Source organism: Olea europaea, chromosome 2 (genome assembly GCF_002742605.1).
Source record: "Olea europaea var. sylvestris chromosome 2, O_europaea_v1, whole genome shotgun sequence".
In the NCBI taxonomy this organism is placed as follows: domain Eukaryota; kingdom Viridiplantae; phylum Streptophyta; class Magnoliopsida; order Lamiales; family Oleaceae; genus Olea; species Olea europaea.
Window position 1 is genome coordinate 12,111,320 of NC_036238.1, and position 11,059 is coordinate 12,122,378.

At 33.4% G+C, this 11,059-nt stretch overlaps 1 protein-coding gene across 2 annotated transcripts; it reads right to left on the minus strand.

Annotated features, from left to right (window-relative positions):
• Positions 1–988: 988 nt before the first annotated feature.
• Positions 989–5,839, minus strand: LOC111411118 (mediator of RNA polymerase II transcription subunit 17-like). Of its 2 annotated transcripts, XM_023041680.1 has the most exons (8): positions 5,481–5,839; positions 5,167–5,389; positions 4,099–4,212; positions 3,774–3,859; positions 3,255–3,642; positions 2,632–3,093; positions 2,126–2,443; positions 989–1,484 (listed from the first exon to the last, which is right to left on the minus strand). In XM_023041680.1, exons 1-8 carry the CDS (start codon positions 5,567–5,569, stop codon positions 1,170–1,172), a joined length of 1,995 nt encoding a protein of 664 aa, XP_022897448.1. In that variant the 5' UTR covers positions 5,570–5,839; the 3' UTR covers positions 989–1,169. The 2 variants fall into 2 exon arrangements, with proteins under 2 accessions (XP_022897448.1, XP_022897453.1); XM_023041685.1 differs by lacking the exon at positions 4,099–4,212.
• Between the last annotated feature and the right edge of the window lie 5,220 nt (positions 5,840–11,059).

Sequence of the window (11,059 nt, forward strand, 5' to 3'; positions counted from 1 at the left end):
TTTATTGTAATCTGTAAGAGTATATTAGAAAAAAATATAAATAAAATTTATATTTTCAACTATATTAATTATATTTTCTTAACCTGTGCGAAAATAAAAGCAATCATATCTTTATAAAACTAAGGTGTATTTGATTATATTGGATTAAATTACTATTGAATTTTTCAGGGCACTGAGAGAGCCATTCAAATTGGAATTTTAATATTCCACTCTCTTAAAGAGTTTAGTAATTCAAGTTAAAGGACTCAAAAATTGAACTACGAATTACTAAAAGAAACTTAATTTATAAGAGGGCGTCATAAATCATTTTTGTCCCTTCCTGTCATTTTACATTTATTTTTTATTTTAATATGGTGATTTTCAAGCTAGACATTGGTGCTTGTAAATTTAGCTTTCTTTTGATGACATTTACCTGTTATTTTCCAAGCACGTTTAACAGAAAATATTAAAAATTCAACATATTTAGTACTTCATATCAAATATACTTCACAAAGTTCTTGAAAATAATTCATCTCAACCAAAGTTTCGACAGACAACCCTGGGGTAGTTCAGTGGTCAGGTATTGAATTTGTTCCCCAATGGTCACCAATTCGAATCCTCTCTTGACCATTGAGGTGAGTACTCGACTGTAAATTTCAGGACCCCATGAGATTACTCGAGGTGCGCGTAAGTTGGCCCGGACACCCACGGTCATCCAAAAAAAAAAAGTTTCGATAACCAGATGGTTTTCAAATGAAATCATATGAACTGCAAAAACTTCAAAAATTTCAATTGACAACTGAAGACAAAACTACACTGCGATCAACTTAAGCAGAGAAAGTCGGCTTTGTTCCTGCCATACCATTCCCTCTACGACTAACGACTTCTTTGCCCTCCTAAGAATCACAGTAAAGGTCCATAAATTTCAAAGTCGGCACCAATAGGTCACATTACCGTGGATACGGCTAGAGCAAGAAGTATTCATTCTAGACAACTACAATCCAGAACATACAAGGACAGCCTGTATTATTCCAGCAGTTTAATTGAACTGGCGATAAGAACCCTCAGGAACAACAAGCATTTAGTTATGGAAACAACGCTCTTTACAAAAATAAAGCAAACTTGCTAGTCGAGTTTTGTGAAATCAAACCTTCATATGTTCAGGTGCAACAAAAAAGTGCCCAGAGTAGTTAACAGCTACACAAGTTCACAAAATCCAATAAAGTAGAGTATAACACATCCAGAGATAAATGACCTAAAAATTTCCTGCTTTCAGATTCACCGATTGAGAGGTCAGGATGAAGTTTGTGATTCTCGGTTATTCCATCATCGACCATCAACCACCATGAGATGCATCCCCTGGTATCTTCAGGGTCTACATGAGCCACTAGACTGGCTATTTCACCATGATCCAGTTCAAATGCCAACGATAAGAAGTCTCTAGTCACTTTAATACCGACAGTGAGGGCTTCCTCATGAAGCCACTGAATAACTTGACTAGCAACCTACGGTAGAGTTTATGACAACAATAATTAAAGCAATTTCCATATAACATTAATTATAATTAGTTCAATTAGCTGAATAGAGAGGTTATGCATTTCATAAGCACAAGAAAAATGTTGATACATGTAGTTTGCCTATCGAATTTTTATTTGAACTTTTTCCACTGATTGGACCTTACAGAGCATCCATCTGCCCAATCTCCACAAATGGCCAAAACAACAAGAACATGCCATTCTGACATATTACTTTTTTACTTTTAAATTTTTTTTTCCTTTTCAATTTCCTTCTCTTTCTTAGAAACCCTTTAGTACGATGAAGAACTAATCCACTTGCCAAAACAAAAGTATGATAGCAGAAGCCATGTTTCAAGATCATTCATATAAAAGTCTTATGTATCCAATATTAAGATACATAAAATAATGTTATAAAATAAAAAGGAAAAAAAGAAAATTGAAAAAGGTGATTATACAGATAAAACAAAATGTGATCGATTAATGTCACTTAGCGTTCCATGCATCTCCTACAAAGTGCACAAGAAGCATAAAGGATGACTAGATAGTTGTGATATCAATGGATGTACTGCATATGCAATGATATGCCTTCATATAAATCATTCAGGAAAAGCGTATGATTTAAAGATTACCTGCTGCAGGAGTATTATAGGAAGATCTGCCAAGTCACATTCGTATCTGTTAATAGGACAAATGCTCTCAGGCTTTCCTTTAAATAACCCAATAACGTTGAGATTTCCTTCCCCTTCCACGCTAATAGATTCATCAATTACCACCACCTTAGTCCAAAACTGAGATCTTACATTCTTCACATTGCTAATGCCAGATGACAGAATTTGGCTTCCAGCATGAAGAATCGACTGAGGAACCTTCATTGATAGAGTCCATGAAGATGTCCGAGAATGCCAAGTGGGATGAGATATCAACTGGACATACGGAGTTCTGCAAACCTTCAAGTGTGGTAATACATCAAAGATAAATATTATGTCCAGATAAAGATAAAACAGCCAATTATAAAATCTAAACAGAGTTTGCGAGGAAATATTCTTTTGTGAATAAAATGAAAAAATCTTTTCAAACAAAAATCTAAATGCTTTCTGATATATAGGATACATCAATAAGGAAATCAAGTGCATACCAGACTTTCAAGCTCTGACAGAACTTTGTTTGAGAAGATGCTGTGAGCCAGAGACATGCAGAAATGATCCAGAATATTTAAGTTGTCCTTGGATTGCTGACCAGATATCTTACTTCTAAAAGAAGATGAGGTCTTATCTTTTGCTCTCACAAACACATATTCATGAAACAGTTGTTGCAAATAAATCTCGAAACTAATTCGACTTGGAAACCCCAATTTCTTCACATTATCTTTTCCTTCTCTAAATTTTGACCAATCCGATAATTCTGAAGGTATGGTTTCAGTTTCTGAACTGTTTGTGCCTGATACACTGTCTGTCTTATTATCTAGACTGGATAGCAGAAGTAAAATTGAAACAGATGCTCCTTGATTAATGCTCAAGCGTAGATAGTTTTCTTGTATCCCAGTCAGATTTACACTTAGAGATGAATTACATGCTTCACGACTTACCAATTCAAACACCTATAACCAGGAATCAAGTATATGGTCAGATTATTACACAGATACAAGTAGAGAAGAAATATCTTGCTCATGATAGATTGAAAGAATGGATGATACGGAAGAATCCATAGATGTATGGATAAATATACAAGGAAAGGTGGAGGAGGAAAAAACAATTGTACCTGCTCATCAAAGATGGCTCGATGAACCTCACGGAGTAGTGAATGTGTTTTCCTCACACATTCATCATCATTAGCATGTTCTTTGTTAGTTTCTGTGGAAGAATCCTCAGAAAAGGCATGCATGTTTGTCTCACCGTATCTTCTCACATTATTAGCAGAATGAGAACCAAGAAACTCAAATCGAAGAGAGCGGCATGAATTTGGGGGCACATTCACAGCCAGCATTCCAGCTGCATCATGCTTGATCGGAATTGTAGACATAGAAGATGGGCGAAGTGACACAGACGTATCATACAATGTATTGTAAAATAAGTCAATGAAGAATCCCTCATTGCCAGAGGCAGCAGCCGCAGATCGATGTCGTTTAACTTTCCAATTTTGCTGCAATCTGTTTGTTCATTTATAAACATACCAAATAGAGTAAAATTGGGAGAATAAACAAGTGTTTACAGCAAGTGTAATGCATCTTATGATCTAAGACTCAGTAAATTTACAACTTGCAGAGGCATTCACACTCACCTAATCAGAGCACCATAAAATCTTGCTTCTCTAGCTACCTGCTTTTCTAATGCTGCTGCAGATTGCTTGAAATATTTTCCTAGATGCTGTGAATCAATACATGTAAGACAGCATATATTAGTAACATATATAATTTAAATGCAAAGTAATAGTCATCAACCACAAATTATATATGATAGCTTGCCAGAAAATATATAGACTACATTTTAAATGAATAACTAAATAAAAGACTATTCACTGCCTAACAATTGGGTAGAGTAGTTATTAATTATTTACAACTCAAGGGGCAAATTCATAACAGCAAAAGGGGAAGATAGAAGAATACCCGGAAGCACTGTAGCTTGGTCGCAGTAGATACAGCCAGATCAGACAAAAGCTCGTTTGGTAACTGCTTTGGCCTGGTCATGCCTGCAACCGTTACTGCATCATTTGCCTCTACCTATATGCAATATAATCTGTTTATCATTCTTCTGTATAGCATATTTCCTTTCTAATGGGTGTTTGCTAGCCAACCAAATCTAGAATGCTGCAATATAAGCCAATTAGAACCTGCGATTCCTATAATATCACTCAACTTCACCCTAGTTGGAACGTCTGATATAAAAACGAAACGTCTGATGAGTGTCTCAGTGTTATGTATAGTATCATTGAACAGAAATAGAAAAGCCTTGATAAATGGCACTCAAGTCATAAACTTGAGGTGCTTAATGAGGCCTCAAGTGAGCCATACCTCAAGGTGTAAGCTTCAGGCGCTTTCTAAGACAATCCTTGCATCATTCTTTTTTTAAAGTCATTTGTTAATTATTATCTTCTAGAATCCTACTGAGTTTAGGAGTCCTTGAGTCTTCATAAAGCATTTTAATGCTTTTAATACATAACTAAGAGGATTATAGAGTTTTACCGAGCTTCTGAAGCTTTAGGTTTACATGAAGCAATTTAAGTGACTTAAATTATCAAAACTCAAATATTCCTTTATAGTACCCAAATGCCGAATTATCCAAGATCTTGAAATACTTGGAAGAGAATCCAAAGATAAGACATCTAAAAGAATACAAACTTGAGACAATTCAGGTCCAGTTAATCTCTCTAAAGAGGTTGTATTTTAACTAAAAAGTAGTCCTTCATATTCACCTTTGCTCAATACTCTTGTTGTTCGCATCAAAATGCATACTAAAACATGCTTCAATGTAAAAATCAAAGTAAAACGAATTCAAAATCCAAGTCAAACCCAAATTTCCTCTTTAATAAGATTTCTTCATAAGGACCTCAAAAATCAGATAATAAGAAGTAAAATACAAACTAATTCTAATTGGAAGGGAAAAAAAAATAAATACATAAATAAAAGCCAGAAATTTATAATTAAGTTCTAATGCAAATAAGTAAAATAACGTACCGTGTTGATGAGATCGATGATGACAGAGAGCTCTTGCTGAGCAAACTGCAGATTTTCCACTAGGCTTTGCCATTGCCCTGTATGCTGATTGGTGGTTGTACTCTCATTAGTAGAAGTTGTACCTTCATTCTTCCGCTTCTTACTACGATCCTCCCTCTCCACTGCCCACCCAAAGTCTATTCTCCTAATCAAATTAAGCCTCTTCTCATCATAATCCACATCACTGCCACAAATACATATAAATACATTATGAAAACTATGAAATAATTAGATATACATACATAAATGTGTAAATATATGATCAGAATTCATACGAAGGAAAGCGTTCGGTGCCGTTTTCTTCAATAGCATCCAGGCGTTTGATTGGGAGTTTGTCAATCGATATTTCAATATCTCCATCCATTTTCTTCTTGCTGGGAGAATGTGAATTGGAGCCTCCTGCGGATGCTGCCGTTGGATGGAGAAGTAGGGGGTGGCTGGTGGTGATTGGTGAGGTCAGGTAATTGACAGGTGATTTGGACGGAGAAGTTGGGGATTTTTCGAAATTAGATTTAAGCTGAATAGCCTGAATTTGGGTTTGGGCAGGTTTAAATGGGGAATTTAGACCAGTGGAATTACATATTCTAAATTAAAAATGTTCATTTCATAAATAAGATTTCATGTTTAACATTTCACAAATCAAAATTTTTTTAATGAATTAATATATTTAAAATTTTTAATAAATAATAATTTCAAACCCTAATTTATTCATTTTCTTCCTCACTCTCTCTCTCTCTAAACCAGCGAACCACTCACTTCGCCACCTCACCTATCAACAACTCTCTCCACCGCCTCACCGAGAACCTCTCAATCTTAGAGCATTGGTGCCGGAGTGAAGCCACTAGTAGCCGTCGGAGTGAAGCAGTGTCATGACTACCTCACGTTCCTCCCTCTCCTGGAAGCCACTCGAAGTGAATCATGACTATCACGCGCACCACCGACGCAACGTGTATCTAAATGTGAGAGACGATGTGATGTGGTGCTGTGTGTGTTGTGATTGTGTAGTGTCGTGGGCTGTGTGGTGGTGGCGGTATTGAGCTGTGTTGTGACGTGGGATATGGGAGAGGTGGTGGTGCGCGTTGCGGTGTTGTGTAAGGGCGGTGGCTGGGTATGCTGTTGTGCGGTGGTGCGGTGGAATTGGCTGCCGACTGGTTGTTGAGAGATGGTAGGTGGCTTTGTGGTGGCAAATCTGATGGTTTAGTGATGTTTGGCGAATCTGGTGATTTGATGGCGTAGAACGTGGCTATAGTGGCGTAGATCATGGTGTTGATTTTTTCTTGGTTGTTGGATGTGGTGCAGACGGTGGCAGCAACGTTGGCATCGATCGGGTAAATCAATAGTGCCTATGACCAGTAAATTACTTGACTTTGTTGTGGTGACGGTGGTAGTTGTGGTGGTCGTGGTAATTTGGTTGATTTTGTGACAAATAATTGGACCCGTGATCTAAAAATTGTGATTGTAACTCACAATTTGAGAGTCACAGTTGGTCGCGGAGGTGATTGTGGTGGTCGTGGCAGTTTGGTTGATTTGTGACTCACAATTGGATACGTGATCTGAAAATTGTGACTGTGACTCATAATTGGATACGTGACCTAAAAATTGTGACTGAGAATCGTAAGTACTGTGGCGGTCACAAATTATTTAGTTGACTGTGACTATTAAAATGATTAATCTGTGACCAATAATTAATATGTGACCAATGAAAAAAATAAATTGTGATCGGAAAATAATGTATGACCTAAAAAATTGTTAATCTGTGACCGATAATTTTATAATTTGTGACTGTACAAAAAGTTGTGAAATGTAATATTTGTAATTTGTGACCACTAAATAAATCATGACTTATAAATTTTTCGATTTGTGACCAATGAACAAACTATGACTTCTAAATTTTTTGAATTGTGATCGTACAATAATTTGTGATATAAAATTTCAGATTTGTGAAAAAAAAAAAATAAGTGACAAATTAAATCGTTAATTTGTTACCAAATTATATAAATATGTGACTTCAATAAATTTAATTACTAAAATAAATAATTAATTAATTAAATGATAAATAATTTTTAATAAAAATCTGATTTTTGAAATTTGAAACTTGTTTTCTTGTTTTTAAAATGTGTCATAATTAATCTCTTATGAAATTTTCCCTTTAGACAAAGAACATTGAGAAGTTAATTGTTCGAATAGTCACTGAACTTAGTTTCATGTTTTTAATTGTCATTGAAGTTTAAAATGTCGAATTTTGGTTATTGAACTTAGATCCATGTCTTTGATTGCTCACTGAAATTTAAAATGTCGAGTTTTGATCACTGAACTTTAAAAAATGCTGTACATTACTCACTGAATTTTGAAAAATGTTGTATATTACTCACTGGACTTTGAAAAATGCTATACATTACTCATTGTAAACTTGATATTTTTCAAAATTCAACAGTTATGCTAGTGAGTAACGTACTGCATATTCTCAAGTTCAGTGGCAAAAACTCGACATGTTAAATTTTTGTGAGCAATTGAAAACACCTAAGTTCAGTAAGCAATCGAAAACATGAACCTAAATTCAATGACCAAAACTTAACATTTTAAATTTCATTGACCAATTAAAGACATGAACTTAAGGTCAATAACAATTGGAACAATTAACTAAATATTGAGATCATTTTGATGGCACGCAATTAATTAAATTACGCTTTGATTTACTGCAACTAAAACCACATTAAGGGCTTTGATTTTGAAAAGTTAAAAGTAGATTTTAAAATCTGAAAGCTAGTTTTGAAATTGTTTAATTAATTTTATGAAGTGATTCTTTTAATTAGAAGAGTAAAGAGTTTATAGAGAAAATTTGTCTAATGTAACTTCTTTTAAAAGCACTTTGAGAATAAGAAACTCTTTTAAAAATCAAATTTCAAACAAAAATAAAGACAGCTTCCTCAAAAAAAATTTATATAGAAAGAAAAAGAAAAAATCATGTCAAACGAGTCCTAACTATTGTTAAAAGCATCTAAGTCACACATAAATTTGGAGTCAATAATTATGTGGACTTCAAATTAAAAGGAATAATGATATCTAGTGCTGATGAATGTAACACTATATGATGGTTCAATTAAATGTGAAATTATATGATTCATTGAATATATAATTTAATATCACTAACCCTGTCTTCTAAACTGATGTTAAACACCAATGATATTAAATAGTGCTACTCAATTAAAATAGAAGAAAACGGTGAATATGCCATATCAAAGAAAATAATATTATTTATAGTGATGACTATTAGTAATCACCCTACATGGCGTACATATGGTAGTTTGTTATTTCATGTATTAATGTGGTAATTTTTATTGCACCATGTATCAGATAAAAAATTGTCACATATATGCCACATAGGAACACTATTGATAGTCATCAAGATGGATAACATTACTCCTCCAAGGATGGGGATTCGATCATTAGTGTTTAATGAGGTCCAAAAAGAAAGCAATAATATTTGTTTCTTTTATTTTCTTTCTATGATAATTTTCCTTTAATTCTCCGTGGTTCAGTAATTAGCATTGTCTTCAAATTATTTCTTTTTTTCTCTACGCTAATCTCATCAAATTCATTCATCGATATTGAGAATTTTGAGGCCTTACGAGACTCATTATTATGAGAACCCTAAACGTAATTTTTTCAAGTGTAAAAAAAATTTAAATATATAGATAAGTGATATGTTTATGTTTTAAACGAAAACTTAGTACAATCCAAAAGATAGATTAGCAAAAAAAATTGTCACTAACAACTCAAGACAATAGGGCAACATAGTATTTATCAGAATTTAGGGATATCAATTTGACTCGCTAGCTCGAGGGGCGAGACTCTGCCTGAAAAAGTTCGAACTTATCCACCTCGTGGCACAAAGAAATCTAGCCGAGCCTCATTTTTGGGCATCAATTCAAGCATGAGCAGCCACACAGGCTAGCCCATGAATAGCCACACAATCATGGGCCAAAATGCTACATATAATGCAGACAATTAAACATGGGCAGCTATGCTGCCTCTTCAAGCAGTCGTAGTTGCTTGAAACAAGCGACTGTTGCCTTAAAAATAGGCGGTCGTTTATATCCCTAGCATAATTATTCCCTCGATAAAAAAAATATTATCAGAGTGTAAGTAATAATCCCCGTGAATTATTAATTGAGAAACTTGAGTTCGGTGCAATTTAGTGAATTTTAGAAAGTTTAAGGAGTTTTCGAGAAAGTTTTAAGAGTTATAGTTTAAAGTCTTGAGAGTATTGTAAGAATGACTCGTGAGAAGGAGAGTCATAATGTGATGAGTTCAGATTATTTACTCTTGAGAAACATAACTAGATTTCAAGAATTTTGATTCGAGAACCTTTTAATAATTTTGAGATATTGAGGTATTAAAGTGAAAATAAATTTCGAAATTAATAATGCTAGTGTTTATTGGAGGATCGAGAATTATAGTACCATTATTGAACTTATTTCGAAACTCGTAATAAATAGCACATTATGAACTANCTTTAAATTGTTTTACACGGGTCTCGTTTGTACTTCTTAAAATAGTTTGAATTCTAGATGCAATTGTTTATATTATTATATTTCTTTTCTATTTATTTATTTAAAGAAGAGGGTAAATTAGTCATTTTACAAATTTTTTAATTAAGAAAATAGATGATAAGGACATTTGAGTATCCAAATGTCGAAATTGAAACTATATGGACGATTTGCGTAATGAAGGAAAACGATAAAGACTTTTTGCGCCAGTTACATACATTTAACGTAAGGGTTTAACGAAATATGACGGAAGGGACCGGTTCCACAAGAAATGTTTGAAATGAGTGTATAAATGTTAAATTTGAAACGATGGAAAATATTTTTGCAATGAGTGCAAAAATAGGGATGCTTTCTTTTTCCTAATTACCCATATATGTATTATGTGGTTTGTATACGTAGAGTGAGAGAGTTTTGTGTAGAGAGAGTGTGTTCTATCAAGAGAGCTTGTTGAGAAAGAAGAAACTTATTATGGAGCGGGATGATGGCGTGGAGTGGTGTGACCCATGCTCAAATGTTTAAAAAGTATGGCGGGTGGTTGTAGTGAGGTGTACAATATATTTTTAAATTTAAAAAATAATTGTAAACTAATATTTGAAAAAATAACAATTATTATCTAATTTTTGAAATTGAAAATTAAAATGTGGGATTTAGGGTATTTTTCTCATAAATTAGCCACCATTTCCATTTGAATACAAAATTTATTTTGAAAATTTGATTGATATCTAACTATAAAATCAAAAACTGAAATATACTGGTAGTGTCTATAATTTGGGGGGTTTATGTTGCAATTAAATCCCAAACCATTACAATTAGTAGGAAAAGATGAAATTGTAGGATACTTTCGTAACTTGAACGAGGAAAATGTATCCAAACAAAACGAGGCAACAATTCTAAACAACCAAAAAAAAAATTTAGAAAGAAAAAAATGAGGCGTTACTATTGACATACGAACATCATGATATTCGCATGAAGAAATATTACCAAGATAGGCAAAGGAGTATCAAATAAAGATAACACATAAACGACGAAATTTCTTTTTATTTATTTATTATTATTATTATTTTTTTGGGAGGTTCGGAACTAAAAGTAAATATATTAAGTAGTCCATAAACGTGAATAAAAATTGCATATTACATTAAGTTTGATTATTAGATGGAAAAATTCATATCTAAAATTTTAATTATGACCTTTTTCAAAACTAAGAAATAAGATTCAAAATTTCAAAAATCAGATATTATTAAATTCTATTTATGAAATTATTAATTAAAAATAGTTTATTAATTAAATATACTAAGGCCACAAAT

Bases quoted from the DNA above. Each gene is read 5' to 3' on its own strand.
- LOC111411118 (XM_023041680.1), bottom strand. From the start codon at position 5,569: ATGGATGGAGATATTGAAATATCGATTGACAAACTCCCAATCAAACGC. The intron at 3,860-4,098 runs GTATTCTTCTAT...ATTGATTCACAG, and splicing joins CCAAGCTACAGTGCTTCCGG to CATCTAGGAAAATATTTCAA. The intron at 3,643-3,773 runs GTGAGTGTGAAT...ATGAACAAACAG, and splicing joins TTTTATGGTGCTCTGATTAG to ATTGCAGCAAAATTGGAAAG.